The following is a 16184-nucleotide window of genomic DNA, read 5'->3' on the forward strand; positions in this document are numbered from 1 at the left end:
ATGTGTCAACTCAAAATCATGGTGCAAGAGTATTATTTTATTACTTCATGGGTAATTTAGAAATAAAAAAGAGTTAGAACAACTATGTGAAAGAGTGACATCAGGCCTCTAGTCTGTTAAATTGTTAATAGCTGAGACTGGGAGACAAGGTATTCTAGTGAATACTATGAACTTCTGAGTGCTAATCATATTTCTGTCACAAACTAGAGATCTGGGGTAAATTCCTGGTTCCACTGAAGTCATTGGCAAAACTCCCTGGGCATATCTATACTACGGAGAATACTGACCATCCAGAGGTTGATCTTCTAGCATTTGATTTAGGGGGTCTAGTGTAGATCTCCAAATAGAACGCCAAGGGCAGCCTCCCTCCTCTCAGCATTGTGTACTCTGCATTCTTCAAGGAGTAAGGGAAGCCAGTGGGCGTGTGTGCTCCCTTAAGCCTCCCACAGTGTAGATGCTGCAGCGGCTCAGCTTAAGGTAAGTCGAATCCAGCTATGCATTTTGTATAGTTGGATGTCATACCTTAAGCATGTAGACCAGGCCCCATTGGCTGAAGGGACTTCAGATTGGGTGGTAGCTTCATAGTCTCAGGAAAACAACTTAAGGTTTCATTATCACCGATAATCATGTTGAATATTACCTTTGGGACCACTCATCGAGTAAAGTACTAGACTATAAACTCTTTGGCATGGTAGCTGTTGTTATCGGATCGTATGGTGCTTAGCACAGTGGAGTTCCATTCCTGATTGTGGCTTGTAACTGCTACCACAATGCAAATACAATACTAGTATTCAACAGGATTATGGATGATACACTCAGGTCTTTAATTTCTATGCTTTAATTTCTTCCTCTGTTAAATGGGGATAACTCTTACCAACTTCGTAAAGGGCAAAGATTCATTAATAAAGTTGTTTACAGAGTGCATTGCATATAAAAAGGTATTACATGAGTGTTAACAAAACAAGATATTTCTATATGTATGGCCCTACTCGGCCAAAAAATCTGATCTCATTGGCTTCTTTCTTGACTTTCCCAAGTCAATAAAAACTGAATCATGGACTCAGGTTGTTATTCAAATTGATACAAATACTTAAGCATATTCTGACAGTTAAAAAAAAATCTGTAGCTGAGGTTCATCTTTTGATTACAAAGGAACTGTGTGTGATTAATTGGGCCCTGTTTTGAATTTTTACATACTTGTTTCCAGGTCAAATTATTTTCAAAATAACAAGCTCAACTTTTGAGGAAGACCTTTGCAGGTAGCCAGTGGGGCTACATCTAGACTGAGGCAGTTTTTTGGAAGAGAAATTAAAATGGAGTGCTCATTTGCAATCTCGTGCTCTCATTTGCATATTCTCTTCCGATCCTTTTTGCGGAAGAGGTTTTTGCGATAAAAAGCCCTATGTAGATGGGGCCATTTGTCAGAAAAAAACCATTTTCCACAAGATCCTGCAAACCTCATTTTTTGAGGAATAAGGGATCTTGCACCAAAAAAAAAAATTTCCGACAAATGGCCCCCTCTACACAGAGCTTTTTATCGCAAAAACCTCTTCCGCAAAAAGGATCAGAAGAGAATATGCAAATGAGAGCACAAGATTTGCGTCATTTGCGTCATTTGCGTCATTTGCATTTCCTCTTCCGAAAAACTACCACAGTCTAGACGTAGCCTAAACGAAGACCCATGCCAAGAGAATTCCGACCAATGCACATTGATCTCTGGAAAGCTCTCATTTCTGAGAAAGGGACATGATACAAAGATTAATGTGGCCACTGATGTCCCATAAATGAGGCTCATGCTATCTGTGAAATTAATTCAATAAAGATAATCTTAAAGCTTTACTAAATATCTCGGAACCTTAAGTGCCTTACCTTCAATCACTTACCTGTTGAAGACGTTCACAATAAAAAGAAAAAAAGAACAAAGCACAATGATGAAGATAGAAAAGAGATGTAGGGCCAGATCCCCACTGGGTACATTTACACAGCAGGGTTAAAGTCAAATTAAGCTACTCATTTTTAGCTATGTCAATTGCATAGCTAAAGTCGAAATAGCTTAATTTGGCTTTTGTCACTGCCTACACACAGCAGGAAGTCAAAGAAAGAACACTCCTTCGACTTCCCTTACTCCTCAGGAAATGAGGGTTATCATGAGTCGGAGTAAGAAATCCTTCTGCGCAACATTATTTCAAAATAAAGGCTTGTAGTATAGACACGCATTATGCTACTGTGTATAAGTACCCACTATATGTTGATCAGGGCAGCTCCATGCAGGTTAACAGAGACACATTGATTTACACTCACTGAGGATTTGGCCCTTACAAGTGCTAGCAGAAGAAAGAGTTCTTTCCAGGCCAAGAAGAAAGAAGAGAAGGCCAGCCATATGCCCCCATCCAAAGCTGGACCCAGTGAGCCTTTTGGACCAAGTGTACTATTCTACTTTGGAAATAAGAAAAGCAGAAGCAGTTTTGGCAGCGACATCCTCATTCCCTTGTTAGGATTGCATCTGTATGTGCTGTGCTGAATGAAATGCTGGATTAGTGTATAGATACAATGAGACATCCTGCCTTTTTCCCTCCTCCTCCTGCCAGGACGATCTAAAGTTCCTACTTGAAATCCTGCTGAACTAGTAGCTGCTGCCACTTGCCTTCCATTCTCCAGTGCAGAGTTTAGATATATCCAAACTAGCCACTGAGAGGACTTACATGTCTTAAGAAACTAGTCGAGTTTTCAGCGACACAAAACTAAAAACAAAAACAAAACAAAAGAGAGAGAGAGAGTAACACAGACCCAGACCACTTTGTAGTTACCGAGGGTTTGTTTTCATGTATTTATGGTATAAATAAAAGAAAAATTGCTGGAATAAATTACAAAGAGGAGACACCTGACGCATATGGAAGTTCTTACTCTGCTGGTATCCAGGATAACAGCAAAGGTTTACTTTTTAGTAGGCAATTCTTATCCAAGTGTGCATATTTTATGTAATATGCTTCAAGAAGTGCAGGCGAGCAGGCAACTTCATTTCTAAGATGGTTGAAGGCACTCAAGGACCAATCCTGCAGCCACTCCTCATTTGAGAAGTTTCTCTGAAGTCAATGGAACTGTCTGAGGGTGAAATTCACTCCTGCACAGAAGTGTAAAGCACAGCTGATGGACCATGCAAAATAGGGCTTAAATGAACAGAAGCAGTGCATAAGCTTGTGCTATCCCTCTGCACCAGGATGAGTTTCTATCCAAGTGAGCAAAGGCTGCAGGACTGAGCCTTTAGCTATTAGCATTATGCAACACAGCACCCCAAAGTATTGTGGGTAGCCAATATAACTGCTTATTCATTTCAAATTAGTGGCTCCTTATGGCAATATTCCCTGTTTGTATGTTTTAAATGATGGAGTTGCTATGGGGAGAGTGTTTATTATTTTAGGTGTAAAATGTGATAATTGACAATATTTGAAAGAAGACTAAACTTTATCTAGAAGGTATACAATTTATATTTATTACTATAAATAAAGTTTATACCTTCCAGATAAAGTTTGCTCTTAGTTCCAATTTTGTTAATTGCCTGTGTTTATTCTCCATATCCCTCTATGATGGTTAATGCTATATTAACATTGCCGCCTTGGTTTAAAGAGATATTAGGCTTTCACAAAGACGTAGGAAAGACAAGTAAAATTTATCAGATCAAACATTTCCAAAATATAACCACTTTTCACATAATAAATAGGTGGGAAATGGCAGCACTTTGACAAATTTCAGAAAATGTGCTTGTCAAAAAATACCAAAATTGGGGGGAAATGCAAATGTCTCAAATTGAAAAGACGCAATGCATTACTTTTTGCCCTGTGGAAATATCTGGGTTTGATAAATATCACAAAAGCCAAAACTAGTAATGGATTGCTAGATGATAAATACAACTTGAGAAAAAACAAGCTTACTGGCAATAGTATTGAGAGAATAAACTTCCATCAATGCAGGCCTCAATAACAAAGGCAAAAAAAATGAGCTATCTTGTTAGAAGTAGACAAGAGCAGTATTTGTTCTCACAATCAAACTCACAACATAATAAATTGATTAGAAGAGAATTACAAAGCAAATGAGAACATGGGGGTTAGTTAACCTAGACACTTTGTTAATATAATTTCAAGGGACTTTCCCCCGTTTAGACTCTCTGTGCTGCTTAGACAACTTTGTTCTGGTGTGTACATAACCCGTAAAAAGAAAAATTGGCAAACACTGAACTTGTCCACCTCAACAAAACATTTACTTGTTTTTGTGTGTGTTTGTTTTGATTTACTTAAAATGATTGCAAAAAATGTCATACAGGCTTTTCATCTTACTTCTCAGAAATATGGCACATTGACTTGACTAGAAATCATAGCATTTGTCTTTTTCCATACGTGATACATATATTTTTATCCATTCCTAGAAAACTTAGACTGTCATTTTGGCACTAAACTGCAATGTATCCAGTCTGAGCATAAAGGACTTAAATTATGGTTCTTGAAGAACTGATTATTAACAGAATAAGAATGTACGGCTATTTTTAATCTATAATATTTACAGTATTGCACTTTACTGCACTTAATTGCATTTCACTAGAAGTAATGCTGCATCAGTATTATGCCTTAAAACCATATGTCCATCTTTGTTGTGCGAGTCATTCTTCCTATATCCTGTAAAACAGAAAGATTTCAATTAAAAAATCCTGACATTAGGGAGAAAAAAAATCAGAAAGTTGACCTGCTCCTATGGCACAATGCATCTGAAGTTCACGTGATTCTGGGTAAAGCAGAATTGTTCCCAACATTCAAGTCACCACTCCTGGCTAGTAAATTCTAGTCTGTTTCTCTAGTTTTTTCTTCTTCTTTCCAAAAGACTTTCAGCCAGTAGAGAGACACTTTTTGTTGTTGTTATTGCTGCTTTTTTTTCTGAAAATAAAAAAGAAACCTGCCTTGCCTCAAATCTGAAATTCCACATATAAATTCAAACCAGTTCTGCAGCAGCAGCTCCTCAGCGATGGAAGATATTCATGGCAGTGAAATAATACTGTTGGCAACAAAGAAATGTCATCTTTAATGGAGACCAGCCCCACGGATTTTTTTTTAATTATTATTTGTGTTTGTTTTGTTTCGATCAGAGAGGTTACCATCTTCAAAATGTGCTTCGTTACACACATGCACATGGTCGCAAAACTGACAGCAGCCGATGACCTCACGCTGATGTGAATCGCTTTGGCCAGGATCAAAAATCCAACTGTCCCACTGTTCGCAGATTAGGATAATTTAAAGATTTTGTTCCCCACCTAGGTTATCCTCCGGAAAGTCTTTGCTGTTGCGTGTGTGTGTGTGTGGCTGTGTGCGTGTAATCGGATGACTCTTCACTCAGATTCGGGATGGGCTCGCCCTAGCAGTGCATCTGGGGAGCAGTTTTAACTAGGGAGCGCTAGGGTGCCTGGAAACTACAAAAGGAGGGGAGGCCGCTGGATCCCCTCCGTCTTCACAGGAGCCGGAGCGGATGCGAAGGCTCGGAGCGCGAAGGGGCAGCCAAAACTGGGGGGTGGGAGGCTGTAGCGATCGTCTTTACGAGTCCTTGCAAAAGCCAGCGAGCCTGGCTCCCCCACCCCCAGCCGGCCTAGGGAGAGTCCCGTCGGGGCGGTGCGGAGGGGGAAGCGGGAGTCCTGGCCGCACTCACCCCCCCGGGCGGACAGTGTCAGAGCCCCAGCGCCTCGGCATGTTTCCTGGCCTTAAGCCGCAGGTCGGCGATGCTGGAGTTTTTGCTGTTGCTCTTGGCAGCCGCGGCCACCACCGCGGCGGCGGAGGCGGACTCGGCCAAAGAGGCGATGGGGAGTCCGAAGGGCGGCGGGGGGAACATCAGGTAGGGCGCGTGGGCCGCCAGGTGCGGGTGGAGGTGCGGGTGGGCGTGGGCCACGCCTTCCAGCTGCAGCTGCGCTTGGACCTGGGGAAGCGGAGAGAGGGGAGCCGGGTGAGAAGGGGCGGGGGCCAGCCACGCCCGGCGGGTCACAAGCTGCCCTCCCCCTGGGGGCATCCTCCGCGGGGGCGGAGGAGCAGCCTCCCCGCGCCCGGCAGCCTGCCCCCCGAGCCAGCGGGGCGCGCCTCCTGCGCCGTGCCCTGACCACCTGGCGCCCCCTCGCTTCCCCGTGTAGCTGCAGCTCACGCGAGCCCCGGCCCACCCCTCCGGCCTCGCTGTCAGGCGATGCCCCTTTGGCCGCTCCGCAAGGGGGCGCTCGGGGGCAAGAAGGCGCAGAGCGGGCTCCCTGGGCGGCTCTCGCAGCTGTGCAGGTGGCTGCGTTTGCAAGGGAAGGCCCAGCGCTGCAGGTGGGCCAGGAGTCCCCGAGGTAGCCCTTCCCACGCAGCCGGCGCGGGGAGCGGGTGGACGGGAGGCGCGGGTTTGATTTGCACACGAACTGCAGAGGTGAACGAGAACCGACTGGTTGATATTAAGCAGCCCGCTCAGCGCTTCTCCAGGGAGAATAGAGGCGTATTTAGGCCGCCTTCTATTTACCAAGGTGAGCTGAGCACGCCTGGGCGCCAACAAGCGCTAAATGGCATTTTTTTCCCCTAGGGATGTTTATTTATAACTTTCTAAAAACTCTTTAACCTGGTAAATAGGGGGCGAGTGTTTACTCTGGAGCATTTTAGGCCTCCCCCCAACACCCTGGATTGACAGAGTCTCGGGTGTGGGTGTTCTCCCCCACGGGTACATGCTTTTCAAAAATCAATACCCTTAATCGATCCCTTCCACATATTTTCTATTGTGGGAGCCGATTCCCCGACCTGGAGATTCCACCCACTGTAACTTGCATGATTCAGTGATCTCAGGGCGGGCTTGCCTCTCTCCTTCCAGACGCCATTGCAACTCCACTGACTTCAATAGGATGGAGCCTACTGTATCTCTGTCTACACAGAGCGAAGGGGAACGCTTTCTTTTCCCCGACACCTCGCCCAAAGTCTTGTCCCGTCCTCAGGTGCGAAGAGTCTGGGTGAGAACACGAGCTCTGTGCTGCCTACTCCAGCCAGCCCTTGGTAGTGTGAGAGGTGGATGTTGCCACTCACCTATACTCTGCCGGGGCGGGGGGGGGGGAGGCGTGCAATTAGGTGTCTACACGCCTCACTACCAGGATCTAGCGAAGCTCCCCTGGCATGGCGTCCAACTGGCCTCCACCTCCAGGGGGGCACCGGGAGCAAAAGCCAGAGCGCTTTTGTTGGACGCCCCCCGGAGCAGTTTGGGTTCCTGGACTCTCCGTGCTGGAGTCGGATTTGCGGGGACTAGGCCAGCTCCGTGCGAGTCACCTTCCCTGCGTGGAGGCTGGAGGAACGGACAGCTCCTACCAGGGAGGCTTGTCTGGGCCAGCCAGCCGGCTGCTGCACAATGCACCGGTTTCATCCGTCCAAGGGCTGCCCGCGCCAGCAGCGGCCCAGATCCGGATTAGGAAGAATTCCTCGCCCCCTCCTCACACACACACGCACCCCTTCCCTTCCTTGTGCCCTGCGCTCTGTCCGCATCAGGGGACAACAAGGGACCAGTGCTGGGCACTTGCCAACCCTTCCCTCTGCTAATGCGACACAGGAGACCCAAGCCTCCGGGAGGAGGGTTTGGCTTGGCTGCTCACTCCTTCATTTGCACATCGGGGTTCCCACAAGGCCAGAACACAGCAGGAAAGGAGGCCAGACCTACAGCCGCCTTCCTCTGCCTGAGCCATCGGCCCGAGCCGTGGCGGGGAAAGGAGGGGGGTGTTTGGAAAGAGGCCCCTTCTGAAGTTTTACAGCGTGCTTTTAATACGTGCCAACTTCGCTATAAATGGCACTTGTAAACGTGTCCCACTTCCTCCTGTGGCGGTGAAAGGGTAGCAGAGGAGGAGGGCGGGCAAGGGCTCCAGGCACTGGGGCAGGCGTTTAATGGGAAGCAAAACGAACTACCTGCTGGAAAGGCATCCTCAGGGCTCCCATATTCACATAAGGGGCCACTCGGCAGGCGTCTAAATGGCTGGCAGTTCCCAGGATCACCCCTGCACGGAGAGACAAGGCAGGGTCAGCCCCGTGGGTGGCACCGGGCATCCCCCCCCCCCCCTCACCTCCATCCCCTCCCTGAATCTGGGCTCCCGGACCCACCTTTGTGCATCTGATTCTCCTGCTTTCGGCACTTCGCTCTCCTGTTCTGGAACCAGACCTGCAACAAGGGAACACAAGGCGGGGAAGGGAAGACACGCGGCTGCTGAGAAACGAGACTAGCAAGCGGAGGCCAAGCTGTTCGTGTAACTTTTAATGATGTGCGTAAAATAAACGCACGCGGCTGCAAGAGGAACGGCTGAGTGGCCACTGCACGTTGTGCGAGTGATTATGGCTCTCACAGTCCTGTTAGGGTGGCTTAAGGTACATTGGGCCCACACAGAACCAGCCTCATTCGTTCTGCTCCTTTTGAGAGAGGAGGGGGACCAGTGTTTGAGCCTGGCCAGCTGAATAGAAGTTAACGTAAAATCTCTACGATCCTGAAAGCAAACACTTCGGAACTGCGTCCCTCTTCCTAAACCCACGTCCCCCTGCATTCTCCAGGGTTGCAGGATTCGAGACTTCCACTCCCTTGTGCCACCCATAGAGGGTGAGCAGTTGCGATTGCTAAAGCAAATACCAGAACACAGGCTCTCCCTTCTTGATGGAGCTGTCAGTCTTTTCCTCGTCCGATTGAAGCCAAACCGGTAACATTTTACACTTTGTCTAACTTCAGTGCTCGATTTCTAGCCCATAAAATCTGTTACCAATTGGATTATCTCTTCCAATCCAAAACTTCACTTTTATGGGTTTTGAGAGATTTTAAGGTTTCACATAAAATCATAAATCCAGACTTGAGCAAATGGACGGAATTATTCCCTATTACATTCACTTTTTTATTTTTTTAAATGCTCCTGCTGACGTTTTAATGTTCTTACTTCCAGATAATAACAGGAGCTTTCCAAATTTGGATTGAAATGAATTATTTATGCTGCCACCGGGAAAATACCTATAAGCCAATAATACTCGTCTAATTATAGTAATTATAACAGTTAAACAAATACAAACATCCAGTTGCCATTGCTTCTCTTTGGCTTCTGTTTGAGAATATTTCAAATGTTTGAGTTTATTGTTTCCTCTCCCTTCTCAAATGGCTAGTTTAATAAAGTGAGTTGATTCTCAAACACACAGCCGCAAAATGTTTTGCCCAATTTTATTCTTCGACAAAACTTAGCAAACGTGGACAAACATCGACTTGCGGTGCTGATAAAATCTTATAGCTAAGTAAACACCTCCAACCTTTGATGTTCTTACACTTGCCAAGTGATCATACGGTTAATTAATACTAACTGCACTTCCTACATCAAATTTTCCCTTCAAGCTTTCTTCAATTGCCTTAATGATGGTCATTTACAATAGAGTAATTAGTGCACAAAAAGGCTTCCAAAGGCATTAATTACCCACGGCACCTCAGTGATTGTCTTAAGTAGGAATTCACCTTCTCTGCTCTGGAGCACAGTTCTTACTGCTCAGGGTCGCCACATGATCGCATGTATAATGCCGAGCACTCGCCATCCAAGCAAACCCCGAGCTGTATAACAATTTGGGTCTGACTGAAAACTGCAGCCTGAATTTTTGAAAAGCACGCCCTTTCCATGTGTTAATAAAAGATCTGCCTTTCAAACTCAGGCCAGCTGGGCTTCGTGTGAGTGTCACTTGTGCTTTCTTGAACTACAGACTGGAATGTAATTTTCAAATACAAAATATCCCCGTAATAAACATTTAAACGTCTGTGTCCCAAGCTGCTGCAATTTCGGGTGAGGACCTTTACAGCAGCGACCGTAGTGTACTAAGTACGGCTGTGGCATGAAATCTGCCTGTCTTTTTTTTGGCAAAGCAGTTTAAATCGTCAGGAGGAATTTGAGCAGCGTGCGTGTAAACAACTTCTCCTGCAAATCAGAATATCCTTCAAACGAAAATTATATTTAAATCTGTAAAACGAAGTGCCCTTTCCCTTCAGCTATGAAAAAATAAGGTTAAGAGGAATAAAAGTGATGAATTAGCCACTGCGTTAAGCGATAATAAATCAGGCTTGGTGTGGTTCACGATCAATTCCAATTAGTCATGAATATGCTAAGTAAAGCACAGTACACTGTTTTAGACAGTTATTTCTTCATTAAGGATCACTCAGTGATTTCTTTCACAAATGCTCTAATCTGATTTCCTTTTGATTTCCATTAGAGACAGTGAATAATGACATTTAATTTAGCCCTGCACCATAAACCCAAAGATATTTGTTGTAATTGAATTACTGCCTGCTCCTCACTATGGTCTCATAACTTTCAATTATAACCCTGACAGCTGGGTGATATGAGTTTCCAGTACAACACTAAAAATAAAAGGTTAATAAGGACTAGCTACCATAGGAACTTCAATTTATTTACAGCAAATTTCCACACTAAATTGAAACTATATCCTTGAACAACAAGGGACAGGCGGTGCAGACAGGGATTAGAGAACAGTTCTGAAAGCATATCCTTCCTTTTTCTCCTTTTTTCCCTGCTCCCTCTTTTTAATTGTAGGGAGTCCTCTATTTTTCCTAATTAGTGATCTTATCTAAATGCTTTCTATTCTTATTTTTCTTCTTTCCATGACTACTACCAGTCTTTTATCATGCAGTCCTCTTTTTAAAAAGAAAGAAATAGAATTGTCTTGCTTATCATTTCCACTCGAATAATTTTCAATTTTTATATTTTATTTTTCGTGTAGTATTTCAAGATCTACCACCTCTCGAAACACCAATTTTCCTGTAACTATGAACATCCTGTTAAGGTGCTGCTACTCAGTAATAAACTACTTGAAAGAAAGAGTGCAGAATTCAATTACAAGTAATTTATTTTTATAGAAACAGTACATCAAGGCTCTAGAAAGATATTACAGAGACAAAGCAACAAGATCTGGGAAGATGACATAAGATCTGATGTCCCCTTCAGCAAAAGTTTAATCTTTTCATTAATTTATATGGTGCAGTTAGATCAATCTTCCGAGAGAATGTAGTCCACCATCCCTTTCACCCACTGGAATAGTCCCCTAGAAGTCTTCCTTTTTAAGGCATCTGGGCCACACTATAAGGGTCCCTTTCCAGTTCGTTTTATACAGAAAGGCCCCATAGCTGAGATAAACTGGCTACCCTATTTATTTCGGGTCAGGCCTCAAGGAGGCACTTATTTAAAGCTAAATAGCCACTTACTCAAATAAGTAGTGAAAGGATAGATACATAGATTCCTCCTCTTTGCTTCCCAAAGGCTAGACCTTTATAATATTTTAGGGGGGGGGGGGACAAAAAGAATCCTGCTGCCAGCTGAAGCCTAGGGTGTATATATTTCTTTGCTTGCACTCCTGCGTAGAAAGCCACAGGTTGATCTTATTAATTCTTTCTCACATGACATCTGCTTTTGGAATGGATTCCCTATTTATTGCCATTTTCCCCCCGCCTTGGCTATCAAGGAGAAAGTTAAATATTTTTTTAAAAAATCGATTCGAAGACACAATGCGCAATTCTGCTAGGTTTTGATTGCAATATTTTGGTGGCGATGGCTAAGGATTATGAGGCTTTTAAAAAGGCCGGGGGGGGGGGGGGACAGGGAAATATACCAGATGGGATGCAATGAATTCATATGCTTGCTATGCCAGTCAGACGGGAGCACCCTTCCTCCCGGCTCTAGATAATCCAGTCCCAAAGCACCGAAATCGTCCCCCTTTATCCATGACTATTGTTTTCTGATATTTTAAATACGTCCCCATAAAAGGAGAGCGAGGCGAGGGAGAAAGATTGGGGATTAAGGGGAAACATTATTGGGTGATCAGGTGAGTTTGCCAAAGCAAATCATTACGTTATTAATTAGATCATTGCTAAAAACCTGCCAATTAATGGCAGCAATGGAGGGTTTTCAGGAATATATTGAGCAGAACAAGCACACCGGAAATACACACAGCTTCCCATCATACGTGTCGTTTCTGCTTTCACCTCCCCTGCTTTGCATGAGGGCCCTGTGCTAGAATCCACTGGCGCTCAGCAACTGAGGGGAAGGACATTTCCAGGCAGGAAGAGAGTGCAAAAGTCTTTCTCTTACCTGAACTCTAGCTTCGGAGAGCCCCAGCCTCTGGCTTAGTTCCTCCCTCATGAAGGCATCTGGATAGTGAGTCTCGTCAAAAAGTCTTTCCAGCTCATTCAGCTGCTCTAGCGTGAAATTGGTTCTGCTTCTCCTCTGCTTGAGCTTGGTCTGTCCATCCTCGTCCTCTGACTTCACGTCTTCTCTTTTCTCTTTGCACTCGTAGATCCCTGCCGGGGGGGGGGGGAGGGGGGAGACACAAACCTTTGCTTGAATATCTCACAAAAGTTTCTTGGCACAGGAGACCTCTTTCGCTTTGCCTGTCCCCGTCCCCACACTGAACCTAAACTAGAGGCAAGTGTCATTCAGCAGAATACTCCCAGGCTGTCACGCACCGAATTCGTGCTGAGGGAGGCGGAGAAGGGAGGGCAGTTTTTAATGTCTTGATAGAGAAATGGTTATTATGTATCCCCATCCCATGGGGAATGAGAGTGGCAACGTACATCTTCTAGCCCTAGTGACACCCTCCCACCCAACCAGAGCAGCAGTCAGCAATCGATTGGAAGAGAAAGCAGTCCCCCATCACACAGCCATGACAGGGCTCTTACCCCAGCGGACGGCAGTGGAAGTTATGCCTGAGTAAAAGCCGCAGCATCGGGTCCCAAACGGATCGCTGCCCCATAGGGGAATGCTGCGAAATATTGAATCCCTGGGTCGCACCAGCGCTGGTTTTAAATATCAGGCGGGTCTGAGCCGCCGTTATACGAAAGGCATCTTTGAGAGAGAAAGCAGCAGCTCGGTTTTGTTAGGTTAGCTGGCACATTTCGGGAGGGGAAGTCTTTAAAAACAAGTCACTAACTAGTACGCGTCCTCCGCTGGTAACTGCAGTTTCCGAAGGGTCGCAGAGGAATATTGGGCTAACATTCCGCCAACACTATAGAGCCAGTGAGGGGTGGGTGGCACGGGGGACTCTGTTGCTGACTTCTTTATACTGCTGTGCAGGGCAGTGCCCGCTGCTATTGGGGGAAGGCAAAACATTTGCGTGACAAGAGACATTTCCCATTGTCTAGTTACACTGGCCTGAGACACTTCGCCCCAAAACTCTAAGCTTTTGTCCAATCGTCCTGTGTCGCTGGAAGAATCTGGCCTTGTTACATCGGAGGGGGGAAGCTGGCCCTCCTAGCTCATCAAGGAATAACTCCCCAGCCCTACACTGTCCTCCTTGTGGGGGAAATAACTAGAAAAGAAGGTGCCATGGTGCGTTTCTAAACTGACAATGACACACATGGAGATTTACACCGAGGAGGGGGAGAAACAGCAAAATACGGTGCGTGGTTTTTTTCCTGGCTTGTTTTTGAAGAGGGACTTAGAGCCAAATCCCCTTTTTAAATCGTAATAGTGAAAATGACCAAACCCCTTGGATCGGAGGGCGTCTATTTTCATCGCTTGTTGCAGCCCACAGCAAACCCGATTACACAGCCTCTTCGGCCACGAAAAGATTCGCTAGATTTGTGGATAGCCGCTCTATGTAAGGAGTCCCGGCAAGTTCTTTGAACTCGCCCCCCCCCCCTCTGTTGTTTCTTTTGTTGTGATCCACCTCACAGAAATCATGTTGAATTAAAATCTTTTCCCCCACAAAATATATGGCAATTGCACGGAAATGCAGTTGGAATGAAGGGCGAGGGATGTGCCAATGGAAGTCCAAGCGGAAACAGGCACCGGACCCAAACTGTTTGATTTCAGTTCTGAGCTTCAAACTACAGCAGTTCCCATCAATTTACTGCCCCCGCCTCACAGACTGATGTTCGGTTCTTTGCCACTTTCGCCTCTGCCTGTTCTTTGCCTACACAGACTTGTGGACCCCATTCCGAATTGTAATGTGTATGATTTTCATGAAGCCGTGTTTATATAAGCTATTTCTATTCAATGGATAAATAAAGATGATCCATGTAAAAAAATAGTCTCGCGTCTTGCCAAGCGTGCCCACACAGTATGTAAAATACTAAATGGTGCTATCGGTGGGATTGGAATAGCACATTGAAATCAGTAAAATTTGACTGAACCCTTACCTGAATTGAAGCTGTCACAAGCGCCTGATCTTGCCCAACTCCGCCCTCTCACCTCCACCCCACCTCTCTATGCCTAGACTGATTAAATTAGATAAACACACAGTCTAAAATGTGCATACGCAGAACCAAAAAGGGAGTTTAGAACAATATCCAGGTTTCATTTTAATAAGACGTCCTCGGTGGATAATTTCTCTAAAAGGTGTCCATGCTTTGTAATCTTGATCATTAGCAACAAAAATACCCAAGAGCTAAGTGAAATATACTTCTGCAGAAATACAGGCCCCGAGAACACGTTAACACTTTTTTTAAAAAAAATAAGAATTATTCTAAGGATTATTCTATGTGGGTTTTGACTGTGAATTCAAGTGTCCTCCAGTCAGCGTTTCATTAAACAGTTTTTGAAAAAGAGTTTAGGAGGTGGGTTGTTGTTCACAATCCTATTAAACGATTTTGATGCTCAAAATCTCGGCAGGTGTAACCTCGTAGCTCCCTAAACAGGCCGACCTGTCCAGTTTGCCCGGAGATACTTTCTCTGCTTTTTTCTCCCTCTCTCCCGTTGTGATTCTCCCTTTCCATGCATGCGGGAAGCCCTAATGTTTAAAATGCGATCGCATCTAGGAACGTAGAGGTAAAACTAGTTGGTCAAAGGTGAGATTGCCAGACAGGACTGAATGCCCCTGAACCTGCTGGTAGCATGTGTGGATACAGGGCTTGGAATGTCTCTCTCTGTCTCTACGATTATCTGCCCCTGAGAGTGCCTGCATGGCTATGCCGCTTTCTGACTTCTCACTGCGCACATAGAGTCGAAAGCAACCTACTGTCTGATCTGTGTTCTGAAATACAAAAGTGTCCAAAGGCAGCGCCTTAAGGTCCAGCTTTCTCCCAGAAGAAGCAGCATCCTGATGGCCCGGAAACAGGAAGAACATGTCTTCTGATACATTAGAACTCCCTGGACAAGATTGCCTTCTTTTCCTACACATGGAACTTCTCCCCCGGATAGAGCATTGTTACGGCCCCTCGACTCTGCTCGATCTCAGATTTAAATGGGGGGGGGGGGGTCTGGCTACCCTAAAGTGACTACTTCACCTTGTTAAACCGAATCGCTCTCGCTCTCTCTACCGGCGCGCGCGCACACACAAAAGGCATGAAACTGAGGCGCGTGGGCTCTCATCGGGACGCCGCGGTTTCAATGAATTGAGTTTTCACCCCTCGTTTAGGGCGATCGGCAAAGCTGAAGGGCCGCCGTGCGGGAAGAGGGAGAGGAGGGCTGAGTGGAGCCGGCTTTGCAAGAAGGGGCTGCCGCCTGCACTTTGCGCTTACCTTCCGAAGTCCTGCCCGTGCTGAACTCTTTCAGTTTGTCCTTGTCACTCTCTACGTGGTCTTTGAAAAGATGCACCGGGCAATGGTTGCTGCTCTCAGTAATGTCCTGCAGGTTAGTGTCCGAGTTTCCAAGCTCCCTGGATCGAGCCAACCCACTCTCCAAAACTTCCCTGTACGTGATAGTCTCCTTCTTGTTGCTGCTGCTACTACTGCTGCTGCTCTCTTTGCTTTTCTGGTCAAAAGATTTGGATACAAAAGCTGTAAGTTCTTCCATGACTGCCCGGTGATCTTATCCACAGAGATCCACTTGTTTTCAGTAGGAGATCTGGCCGTCCTCTGCACGCTTTTTTTGCACGTAGAAGATGGGCTGTATAGGGTTAGATCACTCCTGCTGTTATTTATGCCTTTCAATTTGAGATCACACTATTTATACATGGCTACCTCAGCCCAACCCCCAGCTTTCCCTGTCTCCAGCAATTACTGCCTGCTCCATAGTCGCAGGCGGACTCCTAGCAGCTATCTCCCCCACCTCAGTCCAGCAATTGGCTTTCTTTTCATTTCATCACTGTTTGGCGTCTTTGCACCTTGATTTAGGGAGGCACAAGCAAGAGACAGAGAGAAATAAAAGGGGGGAAAGAGAAAACACAAAAACAGGTATCTGCATTCTGTAAATGGGTTGCAGA

At 45.6% G+C, this 16184-nt stretch overlaps 1 protein-coding gene across 2 annotated transcripts; it reads right to left on the reverse strand.

Annotated features, from left to right (window-relative positions):
- Positions 1-1397: 1397 nt before the first annotated feature.
- SHOX (SHOX homeobox) lies at positions 1398-15981 on the reverse strand. Of its 2 annotated transcripts, none has more exons than XM_006135848.5 (5): positions 15502-15981; positions 12134-12342; positions 8124-8181; positions 7929-8020; positions 1398-5949 (listed from the first exon to the last, which is right to left on the reverse strand). In XM_006135848.5, exons 1-5 carry the CDS (start codon positions 15773-15775, stop codon positions 5704-5706), a joined length of 879 nt encoding a protein of 292 aa, XP_006135910.1. In that variant the 5' UTR covers positions 15776-15981; the 3' UTR covers positions 1398-5703. The 2 variants fall into 2 exon arrangements, with proteins under 2 accessions (XP_006135910.1, XP_006135911.1); XM_006135849.5 differs by having other exon boundaries at positions 1399-5949; positions 7932-8020; positions 15502-15979.
- Positions 15982-16184: the final 203 nt, after the last annotated feature.

This window comes from Pelodiscus sinensis, chromosome 1 (genome assembly GCF_052426305.1).
Source record: "Pelodiscus sinensis isolate ZL-2025 chromosome 1, ASM5242630v1, whole genome shotgun sequence".
Taxonomy (NCBI): domain Eukaryota; kingdom Metazoa; phylum Chordata; order Testudines; family Trionychidae; genus Pelodiscus; species Pelodiscus sinensis.

Bases quoted from the DNA above. Each gene is read 5' to 3' on its own strand.
- SHOX (XM_006135848.5), bottom strand. From the start codon at position 15,775: ATGGAAGAACTTACAGCTTTTGTATCCAAATCTTTTGACCAGAAAAGC. The intron at 8,021-8,123 runs GTGGGTCCGGGA...CTCTCCGTGCAG, and splicing joins GGAGAATCAGATGCACAAAG to GGGTGATCCTGGGAACTGCC. The intron at 5,950-7,928 runs GTTCGTTTTGCT...CCGCTTCCCCAG, and splicing joins GGATGCCTTTCCAGCAGGTA to GTCCAAGCGCAGCTGCAGCT.